Source organism: Haliaeetus albicilla, chromosome 14, assembly GCF_947461875.1.
Source record: "Haliaeetus albicilla chromosome 14, bHalAlb1.1, whole genome shotgun sequence".
NCBI classification, from domain to species: domain Eukaryota; kingdom Metazoa; phylum Chordata; class Aves; order Accipitriformes; family Accipitridae; genus Haliaeetus; species Haliaeetus albicilla.
Window position 1 is genome coordinate 2,084,727 of NC_091496.1, and position 15,015 is coordinate 2,099,741.

Here is a 15,015-nt window from a genome sequence, read left to right on the forward strand (position 1 = left end):
GAGAAAAAGTCCCAGTCACCTTTTGGTGTTTCCTTCCCATCTATTCCTTCCTTTCCCAGATGAAAAGAAATCAGCGGGGACTTTTTTCACTTTGGACAACCTTGGAGACCATTTTTTCACTGGGGGATTCTTCCAGGTGAAACGGTGAAGTTCAAAGGCATGTAAACACTTTAGCAAACCAAGACTGCTTTTCTTTTTTTTCTCCCAATTGCAATTTGTCAGGAATTGCAAGGTGAACTCAGAGATTATCCAGGCTGTCCGGCATAACTGTTTTCCCTCTGGCCAGCAACATGCACCCACTGAGCACTGAGAATAGCCACTTGTACTCCAGTCTCTTAAGGATATATACATTTCTCATGGGATATACATCCTATAGTCACAATTCTTAAGCCATTTGAACATGAAACTTATCTGTTCATGTCTGGCAATGCCCCCTCATACACTAAAGGCATTAAAAATAATAAATAAAGGTGTGTTTCATGTGTTCCTTAATGCAAAATGCAACATCCTATTAAAACATAACGCTGGCTGTGGTCCCCCATGCCCACGGCTGCTTTTCCAGCAAAGCCTCTTTGAATGTTGGCTTTGTGGAGCAGCACCGAGCCAGCACCACCTCGTCCCACCCCACGACCCACACACGGCTGTGGGGAGAGGACCAGCAGTGCGTGCCCAGCTCCGCGCCCGAGACTGGCAAAGGCAGAGAAAGATGCTCCAACTTACAGCAGAGCCCATCAAGCCTGGTTCTCCCGGCTCTCCCTGCAAGGAAAGCAGTGATGAGTTACCATGGCGAAGAGCTGCGTTTCCTCTGGAAATGGGGATTGCTGTAGGAGATACCTACCGCTGTGGAAAAGGAGACAAGGGGACCTTTGGGGACCCCTCTGCAGCAGCAGCTGGAGGGGGCAGGTAGGATACCCCAAAATTCTCAGCTGGGTGACTGAATGGAGGTCTACATCTCCATTGACTATAACTGGAGCTTAGACAGCAGTTCACACCTCACGCCTGAATATTGACATTTCAGCGAGTCATTGTTGACCATTTTAGCCCAGGAAAGATGCCAGAGAACTCTGCTGCTTTATAGAATGGGAGAAATCTTTAGGGGTCTCCTGGAAAAGCACAGCTACTTCTGCTCTCTGGTAGCCCCATAACATTTCAATCAGCGATTTTGGAGAGGGAATGCAGAGTTATACTCTCTGTGAAAACCGTGATAGGATATTACACATCAGTTTTTGTGTGATTTTACACTTCACTTCTTGCAGGGGATGCCTTAACAGAGTTGCTCGCTGTACTCACCTTCTGTCCCACTGGTCCTCTTGTTCCAAAAAGCCCCATCACTCCCTTGGAGCCAGCTTCACCTTTGACTCCCTAAAATTTTAAAATCCCTGTCAAAAACATTTTGAGTACCTACTACTCTTAGAGTGACACCCCCCACCGAGTGAGGCCAGTAGAAGAACCCATGGAGATGTGAGAGAGGATGATGAAAAGAACCATTTCTATCACAGACTTCAGCCCCAGGGAGCCCAGAGGTCTGTATGGTAGCCAGTGCTAGGCAAGAAAGCCACCAGCTGCAGAATGGCTTGGCAGAAACCTCCGTGAACTGTCTCATAAAAGATGTGGTGCCCAGTGATGGGGATTGAATTAAAAACAAGTAGAAAAGGGTCTCAAAGCCTCTGGGTGAGCTGCCTCCCTGCAAACACTCAAGTACAAGACCCTGCTGGGCTCACTGGTGGTGGAGATACTACTCTGGGGCTCCATCCAAAGTCACGCAGATTTTCAGCCAAGAGGTGTTCTTGCTTTAGGAGATGTTTGTGTATTATTTTCTTATTAGAAAGCAGTCTGACAAGTATGTATGGGCTTTCATCTGACTTAAAAAAACCAGGTACCATCCATGGGAACAACTCCATGGGTTTCCTTTACAGTCACTGGGGACCTAATCAGTGCAGTCAGTCATGGTGAGGACACAATCTGCCTCTTCACAAGGAAGATGCCCACACTGGGTCAGGCAATTCCCACCCTGCACTACTCTGATTATACAGGTCCCCGTGGGAAGTAATAGGAGCTGGATGTCTAGCTCAGACAGGGATGTTGCTGTTGTAGATACTTATATTTATTCAGCAGTGCCCCTGTCCTGGTTCAGATTTCAGGAGCAAAAAGCATTAACATAATAGGAAAATAGGTATGATTAGTACATGGAGATTTAATCTGTGACTCAGTCTGAGAGTGGGAGAGTTACGTGATTCCTCCCAGTGGAGTGGTGATGGGTTGAGACCTGAGATCTCCACAGGGTGCTCTCAAAGAAAAAAGGCAGATGGAGGAGCAGGAGATGCGCTCTGCCACCACCCAGGGGACAGACCTGTGTGAAGAACAGGAATGGAGGAACCAACCAAGCCTTAACAAGAACGTCACAAGAGCTGCAGGGTTTGAAGTAGCATGGCTAGCTCTTGGGGGGAGACGGAGATGCAGGACTCTTACAGTGCTGCAGTAGTTGAATGGTCACTTTTCCCAGAGTGATCCTGTACTGCAGACTTGGTCCCAGAACTGCAGACTTGGTCCCAGAACTACAGACTTGACATCTGGTAAACTGGATGTGTCTCACGTTCCCAAGCCCCAGACCAGCATCCTCCTCTCCCTTTCTGTGGTAAGAGCTGGGCAAGTGTGTCCTTGCACCATGTTTTCCAGCAGGCACGTGGGAAGGGAGAATATGGAGAAATTGGTCCCTTCCTCACACAACCAGTGACCTTTTGCTGTCTCTCTCAGTCGCATTGGGAGGTTCATACCTTTTCTCCTACAGGCCCATCCTCTCCCTTCTCTCCTTTGTCTCCGTCAAAACCTGGCAGACCCCGTTCACCCTGAAAGGTAAGACAGAAATTAGTGGATTTTGCCTCTCTGCTGGAAGGACCCAGCTCTCAACCACTGGCTCTGGACCAAAGTGTTGGTTTTCAGTGCTTATCCCAAGCTTTGCTCGGTGCTGATGCCACCAACAGTGGGGAAGGGACAGCTTAAAAAGTCACTAAGAGTCAAACTTACGGGATCTCCTTTACTGCCTTTATAGCCCTGGGGTCCAAAAATAGTCATGGGCTCACCCTAGAGAAAGGAGACACAGAGAGTTGTAGACACCTGGTGATACATGAAATCATGGGTCCCAAAAATAGTCATGGGCTCACCCTAGAGAAAGGAGACACGGAGAGTTGTAGACACCTGGTGATACATGAACTCATGGGTCCCACTGGATGGAACCACCCTTGCTTTGATGGGCAAAATGGTAATTCACACATCTGCAATGAAGGTAAACATTTCCCAAACTGTGGTCCATATGCCCGGGAAAGCACGTATGCTCCACAGCACAACATAATTGTTAAAGTTAGTCGTCCTTAACTAAAAGCTGGATGATGAACTCGCACAGAAAACTACAAGAAGTCCTGAGGTTTGACAGTGACTTCTTGCTCCAAAAAAAAAGTTGGGGCCCACTGGCATTACCCCAGTCTAGATGTCATGGCTTGAAATGGAGCTGTGCACAGTATGACCCTGAGGTTCAATTCTTGATCCGAGGCTGTCGGGGTGGGACACGTTCATATCTGATATGGTGGCTTGGCTCCTTCATCACTGCATGTCACTCAGGATGTCAAGGTTTGCACCGCTTCCCAGGTATGGGAGCTGGCCATAGGCAGGATGGTGAACAGGTCTACTTGTGGTGTCCTGATTTATGGACACAGAGTTGGAGCTAAGGAAGGGGAGTGGCACTTAGGCTACCCCTCAGAGGTAGTTTTTGGAAGGTCAGACCCCCAAACTATCATCCTAAGAGAGCCAGTAGCTACAGTCATGCAGTAACCCCATGGACATGTCCGTGTAAGTCTATTTATCAGCTCAGCAGCTGAGGAGGGACATTTTGCTCCTCAGAGAGTGAAGAAGCTGTGACGAGGCTATTTGCATGCAGGAAATGGCTCTGCTCTGGCAAAGCGATGGTTCTGTCTCCAAAGTGGTGATGCTGTCCATAGTTTGGAGGGAAGAGGGCTGAAGCCACCTTCTAATGGGCGACTGTAGCCCATTTGAAAAGGACTCCCTTTACACCAACTCTTTTCAGTGTTCCAAACATCCCTGTTTGGGGGGAATGTGCCTTGCTGCTAGAGTCTTAAAAACCATGCATCAATCAATATTCTCCAACCTCTGTCAATCTTTTGCAGTTTATCCAACCATCACCATCACCATCGGATCCTGATCAAATTCTGGCTTAATATAGACTCCTGCTTCCCTGCTCTGGAAGGTATCTAGCGGAGATGGGATGGAGCTCAATCAATTTTGGGAACAAAAGGGAGAATAAAGATCCAGTAGTTTAATCCAATACATAGCACAGGCCCTGGGATTCACGCAGTTACTCCTGTATTGATCATGGGAGAATTAGAAAGAAAGTTAAGCTGCAACTATATGGAACAAACCCAAGCTAATTATCCCTCACCCTCTCCTGTTTTATCTCACACTCCACCTTGTATTTTATTAAGGTATTCTTTGGAAAATGCATTACACATTCCTTCAGCTTGGATAGTGTTTTGGGGCTTCTTCACAAAGCAGATTAAGAATTGATTCCTCTCTGGAGCAAGTCCCCTTTGAAAGTAGCTTCCTCAGAGACAAATCAGCCTTAATCATTTAATACTGCATGACTCAAAGGCAGAATCGTCATGTAGGTTTTCTAAAACTCATTTTCTAACAAGCCATTTCAGCCAGGAAGGAAGTTAACAAAACACTGGGCAGAAGTTCAGCATTTTCTGTGCATTTTCCAGAAGCGCTTGGGGAGTTATTTTTGCATTACCTGCTCATGCTTTTTAAGATTGCAGTATGCTTTGGGGTGAGCTGGTTATACTAAAATCTCTGGAAATTTTCTTCCTCCCTTAATTCACAGGAGGCATTTTTGTGCCCCAGCAAACAGTTGCCAAAATGACTTTTTTGGTTGTTTTGTTGGAGCCCATCAAAACTATCATGCAAGCTCAACCCAGAGTGGTGTCCCAGTGCACGGATGGCATTGACAAAGTGGATTGAAACCCCTGAGAAGGAAGGGGGCATCTATGTGTTTTCTTCCACTGCCTACATAGGTATACAATGTAGAGAGGATGGATCCAGGCTCTTCGGAGGCACAGAGTGAAAAGACAAGTTGCAGCAAGGGAAACTCTTATTAGACAGAAGGAAAAATGTCTTCACCCTGGAGGTGGCCAGATGCCTGAGCAGGGACACAGAGAAGTGCACACGAGGCCCTGAGCCTCAGATCCTGAAGAATTCATTGGCAATGGGATCTTGATCCAGGCACATGGATGACACTGCATGCAATACCACAGATCTAAAGTAGGATTTAAAGTCCTCTTCAATGAAAGGCATTTGCACCCCATCATCTGGGAACCTTGCTCAGCGCTCCACGTTGTGTGGGCTACACTCATCCACATGTAACGATATGAATCCTATAAAATCACTAAGACCCCAGATATTTGAAAACACGTATAAATATTTTTTACCATTTATGCCTCTACCTTGTAAGATTACTGACTCATTTAAATAATTGTCCATCTGCTCACTGGTAACTATAAAATCCTGAAAACCTTTTACCCCATCTGCCCCAGAAAGTCACAATCTGGAATGTCCTTACTCTTTCTCCCTTGGGTCCCAGAAGTCCCCGATCACCCTGAACACAGGAAAGAAAAAAAGATGGTGAATGGTTCCCTTTTTGCTCACTCTTCTTGTGTTGCTCAGTCCACTGATTCACACTCCAAGCCACTAAGATTTATCACAGCTGGAAGTCAGTTCCTCTGGGCACTCTGCAAAATGATTAGCTTACCACAAGAGACTGCGTACAAATAGAATTTATTGCATGGACAAAAAAATAAAGACTCAGAGGACTGAAGCGGTTTGCCTGACTCTATGCTCAGCATGATGTGGAGCTATTGATAGATTTCGACCTCCCAATGGGATGTAGCATCTCCATGCTGCAGGGATGTGCCTACACTACATCTATGGTGGGATGGCATCCTATATAATACAGGACTTCCCAAATTTCAAACTCAAATCTGGCATACTTTACTGAGAGTGTATGAAATAGTAGCTGTTCCTGGAAGTTTTTTATAGTGGGCATGGTACATGAGGCTGAAGGGTAGGACTCATTCCTGATGGCATCTTATAAACTTCTCCAGTGCTCAAGACTGGTGTGGGGACAGCAGGAGAAGGGGGGGACCAGGTGGGGACAGGAGAGCAGAGACAGGCTTTAAAACTGCACTTGACCTCCTGAGTAGCAGAGTTGTATGCAGATATCTGCCCCAGTGTCCCATTGCACAGGAGGGGAATCCTGCTCACTGATGCAGATGAAAGGGTATGTGTTGCCTGGTGGGCAGTCATCGTCCCGCCGATGCTGCAGGACATCTGCTCCCTAGCCCTCTTCCCGCAGTCCTGCACATTTGGGGATCAACCAGAGCACCCCAGGGGTCCCTTTCTGTCCAAACTCCCAAATTTCCTTCCAAAAAGACCTAGGCATGCATAAAGACAGCGTGCACCCTCATCTCAGCCCAGCCATTACAGGGGGCTGTTAATGCCACTTCCACGCACTGACTGAGGTCCCCTCCCAGCCCACCCCCAGAAGATGCTGGGATTATCCCCACTGTTTTAACAGGGGCATCCTCCGTGTGGGCTGCTGCCAAGAAAGGCTGTCCACAACGGTGCCTTCCTCCAGGGCACTGTGTAGATAAGATGACTGTTGCTTACTCTTTCGCCTTTCACACCGGGGAAGCCTTTTAGACCCTGCAAGAACATAAAACAATATGTGAAGAGAAATACTAGCAGCGGGAAGGTGTTAGGAAAGAGCAGCTCCACTCAAAGGCAGAGCTGCCTCCAAGGATGGGCTCTACCATGGAGAAGCTGCTGCTAAGACCAGCGTAGGAGCATCTACTCTCCTTTCCTTCCTCCCAGGAGCAATTAGAGGAGAAGTAAATCACACTGGTGCAAAGAGAAAATTTAGTCTTAAGCTTCTGCCCACCATTGTGTCTTGGGGACAACTTGGGATCTCTTGGCAGATGTATAAATTTAGCCAACTTCCCCCATTTTGCAAGCCATGTACTGTGATTTTCATACCCTTAACATTAACAGGAGGCAGAGAGTGGAGGGGAAGGGTTGCTCTCAGAGGACTCCTCCTAGATGGAGGTGGTGGGCATCCCCAGATGTCCCCCAGGGCAGGTCAGAGCCCCTACAGACAGAGCCAGGATGGGAACCACACCTGGAGAGCCGAAAAGCCACTGTGGTCACCCCAGGTGTAACGTGTTTGCAAAACTGGGGACCGTCGACCTTCCATGAATATGCAGAGAGGTGGCACCTTCCACCTGCAGAACTGGCAGCTCATCACAGGGATGGGCATGGACAGGATGGATGAGGAGGAGACAGAGCGCAGACATTTCCGAAAGGGCACAAAACCTGGGCTTTGCCATCCCCCTGTGCTCTGTGCTGCTGCTCTGACCACTGGGACACATCATCTTGCAAGCCCTTGTGGTGTAAGGGCCAGTCTCACTGAGAATCAGCCCTTCAGGGATGAGATCCCAGGGTGAAAGCTGGTACCGCAACCACCCTTGGCCTTCTGAGGAACTTAATAAAGGCCCATCCTGTTCATAATAACAGATTCATTCCATTAGAGATAACAGCCTAATAAATAAAAAGGTGTTTGTCAAAATACCAGCTGTGATCTGCGTCTCCCCTGACTCAGTCCCCTATCAGTGAAAAGCGAACTTACAATAGAACAAGACCCTGAAATTCATGCAGGCAAGCAGACGTGACAAAAAAAGAACAGAGAGGGAGTGATATTTCAGGAGGACTTCAAAAGCAGCCTGTAGATGAGTCAGCCAAATGGACAAGAGCATAAAGCAATTGTGCTCTGCATGACACCTTATGTCTGACAGCTGCCTCCAGGATTTACACTCACTCATCCCAACACAACATCGGAATTCAGGTTCTCAAAGTCCCTTTCCCACTGAAAGCATCAACCCATTTTATTTATTTCATTGCTCATGGGGATTTTGCCAGCCCTGGGTCCACTGTTGCCTGTGCCGTAAAATCAGCCCTCTGTGCTATTTTAACACTCACCACTGTGCCAGTGGGGCCCCGGACTCCAACGATGCCCTCATCACCCTGTTGGGATGGACAGGGGTAGTGATGGCCATCAGCAAAGAGAAATGCAACACGCACAGTCCCAACTCTGCAAACCATCCCACTGGGGACAACAGGAATTAAGCATGCAGAAGCCCAGATCCTCGAAGGAGTTGTCCAACCTCTTCACTTATACCTCCATCGGGATTAATGCTCTTATGGATCTGGATCAAAGAACCTAAAGGGCTTGAGATCACCCACATGTCACTGCAGGTAGACACTGCAGTGTTTAGAGAATAATGCTTTGGTCAGATTGAAGCTTCAAGCTTCAGCTTCTCCTCAGTCCCTGAGAGAAACAGGCATTTGTGAGATGATCTGCACCTGATTTAGCACAATATAAATCACTCCCAAAAGGTGTCTCTTCCTCTCTGTTGGTACAGGACTAGCTCAGAAGAAGCCATCTGAGGCTGGATGACCTTCTGTGTCCCTCCTCAAGATATACTTACATCTGACAAAGGCATGTGCAACAAGGGACAGAGGTCTGAGAGGTTCCTGGGACAGAGAGATTTCTTCCCCCTGATTAGAAGGCTCAGTAGCTTTTCTGCACATTCATAACTCATTGCTGAACATGTTTTCAGCAGGACTCACCACAATAAGGAAGACATCCAGGAATTCACCTGGAACTCATACCATTGACTTTCAGAAGGAAGAGGCCACCAGTCAACTGCTCAACAGTAGCTTGTGCCTTTAGAGGCCAATGTGAGGCTTATCTTCACGCCCAGCTGTGGTTTCCAGATGTTGCAGACCTTCCTCTGAGCCTCCAAGTGTGCTATTGGCTCCTTATAAACCTTGCTAGGAGGGATAGCTGTGCTGGTGGGTCTATGAAGTCCTTTTATGACCTCCCTAGGTAGGTCCCACAAGACTGACCCGTCTTTAAGACGCCTAGACATAGGCATTGTCCTGTGAGGCCAAATTTAGATCTCTCACATAAAGCCAATGTAATTTAAGATTCTGTGATTCACTTTAGATTTATGCTGGAGTCAGAAGAGCAGAAACATTATTTCATCATTTCCTTCAGATAATGAAGCTTGAGTGAGGTTTACCCCAGACCTTTCACAGCTGTTGACATTCTCATTAAGCGTTTTGTCTCAGGGGCCTCATTGAACAGTTCTGCTGGCAGATGGGGAGTTTGTCTACATGGATTGCAGCATAAAATCAGTTTATTCGTGAAACAGCCACAGAAGCAGCAAATTGAAACATGGCCTCTGATTATGACTCAAGAGGGTCTCCCTAGGGTCTTTGCCAGAAAGAGACCAAAACTTCTCAGCAGCATGAGGAAAAGTGAATGTTGCTGCTGCAAGGATGATGGGAGCTGGTTTCCCTCGGCCAGGACAACAGGAGGGAAGAGGGGAATGAGACTAAAAAAGCTGGAGGCAGATTTCTGAAGGAACGAGCTTACAGGTAGCATCCCCAAAGCATACAAAACTGAGGTGGCTCCTCACCGAGCTGCTAGGATTAAAACATGCAGATGTAGGGGTGCAGATATTGCCTTCAACACTCCCATCTAGCCAGTGAGAGCACAGCCAACACAGTCAGTGGGGCACGATTCACTTGGCCATGCAGTTAGCCAGTGTGACCTGCAATGCTTAAGGGTGTCTCATTATGGAGGAGATGCTAATTGCAACCTGTGGACAGATTCTGGTCAGTGTCAGCTCCAGCTGGGCATGGCAGTATCCATCCCCTCCAAATCTGGCTGGTGAAAAATTAAAGAGGGTTCTGAAATCAACCCTTTAGGCATCTTCTAAGGTGGGTGGGTGGGAGATGATGGTATAAAGCTGCCTCCAAAAGAGGGTAGGCTGCAAGAAGCCAAGCCAGGAACATTTATGGAGGGACCTACCCGAGGGCCAGGCAGTCCGCGAGGACCTCTTGGGCCAGCTGCTCCAATGCCAATTTCTCCCTGCAGAACAGAGAACCCCAGAGGTCTTATTCAGAGCAAGGACACCACATCACATAACTGCTGATTAGTTTGGCCATGATTTAAAAGTCACAGAAAGAGTCAGGAGACTGACTTCCATTGACTTTCTGCTGCTTTTTCTGGAGGATGCTCCAGCAACCATGGGGAAGAAGGGCATGAGGGTGAAGGAGGGACGAAGTGGCTGGATGGGATCAGGGATAAGGAGCCAGGGGAGGGCAGTGGGCTGTCCCATTGCCACCCCAGGACCTCAGCTGCTTGTGACCTGCCTGACCTTGTTTCCTTTGGATCCAGGTGTCCCGGGGATACCCTGTAGGGCAAGAAAAACAGAACAGAAGGGAGGACTTTGCTTTGCAGGTCCTCAATGCTCTCTTGTCCCAGTGCTCCAAGAGGGTGAAAGCACACCCAGCCCAGGTACCAGGGCCTCAACCTCTCCCTTAGCCATCCCTCTGCTGCTCAAAAGACACAGGGGAAATGTACAAAAGTCACCTCTTTTCCTGGGGATCCTGATGGTCCCATGGGCCCAGCAAATCCATTCCGACCTCTCTTCCCACGCTCTCCCTTGAAAACAAAATCCTTTAAGGAGGAGAATTCCCTGATGGGAAAGGTCTTGCTTTCCCCCATCCAGACAGAAAGCAGGAGCTGGTGCCCCCAGGTGTTCCCTGCACTGACAGCAAGCAGGAGGAATAACCTCCTCGTGTGGGCCTCTTGTTGTTGACGAGAGGGGACTCCAGCTTCACCAACCCCCAAACCCCTTGCTGACATCCTCTGTGCTATCGCCACCCCTTTTTTTTCCCAGTCGTCTCACCACGTCACACTACTAAATTTAAAAGAACAGGTCCCTACCTTGCTTGGACCTCCACTGCTTTTTTTTTTTTTTCAGTTTGAAGGACATTCTTCTGTACCAAATCTTTTGGCCTGTGTTTTCCCTAACAACATCAGTTGGTCTAATAAATGCTGTTACCTCTCCTTTTGCAATCAGGCTTTGTTCCTGCTTCCCTTCACTGACTATGTATAGGCTTAGGGTCTGGAGATCTGGATAGGTGGGGCCTTGACCCGCAGTGGACACCCGGCGTAGACAGTCTCAGTAGGGCTATCATCGTTCTCACCTTGAGGTGGCTAACACAACGCATGCTGTCCCTTCACCACACACCACCTACCTTCTGTCCTGGCATCCCAGGCAGACCTGGAGCCCCTCTGTCCCCCTGTGACCCGGGGGTGCCGGCGTTGCCACGAATGCCCTGGATGCCCTGAGCTCCTGGAGGTCCTGGGGCCCCTGGCTCACCCTGTTGAGTGAATCACAAGGAATTCGGATCTTAAGTGGGATTAACTGCCCCCCTAAAGGTCCTGGAGAAAGCCTGGGGTGTCTCCTTCAATTCGCATGACCAGTACACAGAAATGGACACAGCCCTTCCAGCCCTGGTCCATAAGAGAGGTCCTAGGGCTGGAGAAAGGGCTCTACCCTGGCTTGCTAAGTGGGGACCCCTTACCTGCAGACCTTCAGAGCTCCCCAGTGAATTCAAACTCTGCAGACCTGCAACATCCCAAGGGATCACAGAAGTGCATCTCTGCTGAGACCACAATTCCCTGGATTTTTTCACAGCCATATTTCACAGCTTGATCTAGTTGAAGATGTCCCTGCTTGTTGCAGGGGGGTTGGACTAGATGACCTTTAAAAGCCCCTTCCAACCCAAACCATTCTATGATTCTATGATATTTATCCTCTGGACCTCACCTGCTTTGAAATGGCCCTTTGGAGGACACAGAGCACTCCCTCTGCCCCAGACCCATGTGATGGTGTTCCTGCCTTCCCAGGCTGGGACTGGCTTTGGAGCTTTATCTTTGCAGCCGCAGCCAGTTTTGTGCTCCACAGCCAGCAGTGGAAGGCAAGGACTACAAAGAGAAAGACCCAGAAAAAAACAAGTGAGATCCTATCTAGAAGAGAAAACAGGCTTACCTTAAATCCAGGTGGCCCAGCCTGACCAATGGGACCTCTGAACCCAATTCCAGGTTCTCCCTGTGAAGAGAAGAAGGTCAGGAAACATCAAGATCACTCATTCCACCATGGGCCCGTCAAAATGAGTTTGCTTCATGCAGCTCCCTGGACACCGAGAAGTCCCTCAGAGCTGATCCTACACTGAGGGTTTCTACAGAGCCCTCACTGACCATCACATCTCCTCTAGATGCTGTGAAGTCTTATCTGACCTGGGGAGACAAAGCTGCTGAGAGCATTTAAAAAGCTTTAGAAAAGAGGGAGCTGAGTTGCAGGAATATTACTGGAGATGGTATCAGAGGACTCTGGGTGAGACCCTCATCTTCTGACACTACTCATTTATAGGGTGTTATTTATTTACAGTGTGTCCTGTCTATGTGAGCCATCTGGAGTCCCTCCTTAGTCAACAGAGAGATGCTGGGTCCCCAGTGAGTGACTGGTTACAGTGAGCCCACATCTCAGGAGGTTACCTGGACACCTCCCCCTGAGTGGCAAAAGGAGGAGGGAGAGCAGAAGGCAAGCTCTCACAGTGTCAGAAGAGACACCCCTGACTGTGGTACCAGCAGTGTTCTTTACCTTTTGACCATTTTCACCTCTGTCTCCTTTGGTGCCCTATGAAATAAAGAGAGAGTTACCAAGCCTGCGAAAGAGGTCCTGTGAAGTACCAACTCAGAGCAACCCTCAGCAAGAGCAAAGGTTTCTTGTTGTTCTCATAGCCTACGGCAGCATGGAGCAACCAGCCCCTCTGACCTCCACCTCTTTTCCCCAGAGGAGGTGGGCAGAAGCTGCGTGACCGAGGAAGAGCAAAATGCCCTAACACAGACCCACACTGATCTCAGGAAGGAGACGAGTACTGGGTTGACCCAGCAGATTTTGACTGTCCTATGGCAGTCTCCAGTGATTTGGGCCACTTAGCTGGTAACACTGTCCAGCTCCAGCTGCTGATACTGACTCCACAGCTCACCTTTTCTCCAGGTTCCCCCATCTCCCCAGGCTGCCCCTGCAAGACAAAATACATCCATCTTCCAGCCACCTCCCCTCCTTCCCTCCCTCCTTTCTCATGCCTGCATCCCCAGAATGCTGCACCACACGGGTGTTTAAACGGTAGCCCATGCAAAGTACCCCTTCCCCATCTGGCTGTGCCTTTTAACAACAACCCTGCCTTGTTTGCCTTTCTCCTCAATAACTGGGTTCCACCACCCCGAATCTGCCGTTTGGTCCCTATAAGCCTTTGCTGCCAGAAGTGTTCATGAAATGATGTTTCGTGTGGCCCTTCTTCCATCCCTGTCCTTGTCCCAGGGCTGGCTTTTGCTTGTCTATCACCTGGTTTAGTTCACTGATCCATCAGAAAATGAACATCAGGAAAAAAACCTTGAATTTTTGCATTTACTCCTGAGCGCATGGCAGATGCATGTTAGCATTGCTGGAAGGGAGGGAACAGAAACATGCAGCCAGGTTCAGGGATAAAGGTGGGACGGTGGCAATCCCAATTTACATCAGCACAGCCTCTCATAAGCCCTGAATGTCTTCTCCATCAGCACATCCCCAGCTGCCTCTCCCTTTCCATACCCTCTTAGCACAGACAGCCTTCTGGTCTCAGAGGCTGAGGCCAGAAAAGCACTATCGCTACCTTTTCTCCTTTGTCTCCACGGACTCCTGGAGCTCCCATTTCTCCCTGGAAAACAACAGGCAACCCCTTCAATTGCAAACATGCATTGCTACGAGGAATTTTTCATTCCCTCTTTGGACCAGGTGGGTGCTGCCCTCATTTCTGCATCAGCTTTTGGCAACCATCTGTGGAGGAACCCCTCATTTCCACCACTTCCATTCCCAGAACAGATTGGGGACGTCCCTGACCCCATCCCTTCTATCCTGTGCAGTAGAAATGCAGAGAGAGAAAACACAAATTGCAGAGTAAGGGCCAGATATAAGTGGTAAGCTGAGCATCTCCCTGCCCCAGGGTGCTGTGGATGTTAGAGGATGCCATGAGTTTGAGGGAGACAGGAGAAGTCCACAGAAGACAAAACTATTGAGGATCCCCAAAACACAAAACCCATGTTTGGATCAGCTGTGAAAGGTTCAAGCCTAGAATCTCTGCTCATTACCAATGGCCAAACCTGTTGATTACTACTTCTTGAACCTATTGGCCTGGCCAATTTTGACCTGTGATATCTCAGCCTCCAAATGAGACTGCTCTGGGAGATGGATCGCTATCCTGACTCCCCTCAGGTGCCGTTGGGTATCTGCATTAAAAGGTGAAACAAAAGCACTGACCTTTTGGCCATGGGAGGGTGGATCTGCTGGGCCAGTTTCCTCCTTCTGTAAGAAAAAAAATGCACATACAGAATGGGGCTGGGATGCAGTGTGATGGGAGAAAGGACCAGCTGCATCCTCACCATGCACAGCTGCGATAAGAGGAGTACAACTTGAATGCTGTACCTTAATTCTCCTCGGGTGATGAGGGCCTGGGTATGCCTTGAATCGAAAAAGAAAAGAGGGAAGTGTGAGAGCAGTTGGAGAAACTTTTCAGCCTTGAGCCATCGAAAAGACATCTCTGAGCAGTGAGATGTTATGCAGCAAGTGGGGAGGCTGGAGGCATCTCACAGGGAAGCCATGTGTTATCAGGGATCACGAGAACCCCATTGAAGGGCTCCTGGTTGGATACGGAATGGCCTCCAGGCTCCTTCTGATCTGCTCCAGCCTGGACAGGACATCTGAGAACTGGTGCTACTCATTGCATATGGGCTGCCAGGGTCCATGAACCAAGAAATGCCCCAGTACCAGGCTTTTGGCAATGGCACAGATGACCCACCTTAACCCTGGCCCTTTATGGAGGGCTGTGAGAAGATAGATGTGTTTTCTCATCGTGTGGATGAGCTCAGGTCAGTGCTGCCATTCCTCCTGGGAACGCAGGGTGGGGGTCACTCACCGCTTTCAAAGAAATTGATTC

The 15,015-nt window shown here is 48.8% G+C and overlaps 1 protein-coding gene across 1 annotated transcript in view; it reads right to left on the bottom strand.

The window, feature by feature from the left end:
- Nucleotides 1–15,015, bottom strand: part of LOC104321903 (collagen alpha-1(VII) chain-like) — a 132,774-nt gene that overhangs the window by 26,698 nt on the left and 91,061 nt on the right. The window contains exons 59-75 of the mRNA XM_069801526.1: nucleotides 14,505–14,540; nucleotides 14,340–14,384; nucleotides 13,696–13,740; nucleotides 13,030–13,065; nucleotides 12,642–12,677; nucleotides 12,030–12,089; nucleotides 11,233–11,358; nucleotides 10,562–10,633; nucleotides 10,347–10,382; nucleotides 9,998–10,057; nucleotides 8,098–8,142; nucleotides 6,733–6,768; nucleotides 5,627–5,662; nucleotides 3,025–3,081; nucleotides 2,775–2,846; nucleotides 1,291–1,362; nucleotides 721–756 (exon numbers count right to left, since the gene is read on the bottom strand). Coding sequence (XP_069657627.1) covers nucleotides 721–756; nucleotides 1,291–1,362; nucleotides 2,775–2,846; nucleotides 3,025–3,081; nucleotides 5,627–5,662; nucleotides 6,733–6,768; nucleotides 8,098–8,142; nucleotides 9,998–10,057; nucleotides 10,347–10,382; nucleotides 10,562–10,633; nucleotides 11,233–11,358; nucleotides 12,030–12,089; nucleotides 12,642–12,677; nucleotides 13,030–13,065; nucleotides 13,696–13,740; nucleotides 14,340–14,384; nucleotides 14,505–14,540 — 906 coding nt within the window. The remainder of the gene's footprint in view (nucleotides 1–720; nucleotides 757–1,290; nucleotides 1,363–2,774; nucleotides 2,847–3,024; nucleotides 3,082–5,626; nucleotides 5,663–6,732; nucleotides 6,769–8,097; nucleotides 8,143–9,997; nucleotides 10,058–10,346; nucleotides 10,383–10,561; nucleotides 10,634–11,232; nucleotides 11,359–12,029; nucleotides 12,090–12,641; nucleotides 12,678–13,029; nucleotides 13,066–13,695; nucleotides 13,741–14,339; nucleotides 14,385–14,504; nucleotides 14,541–15,015) is intronic.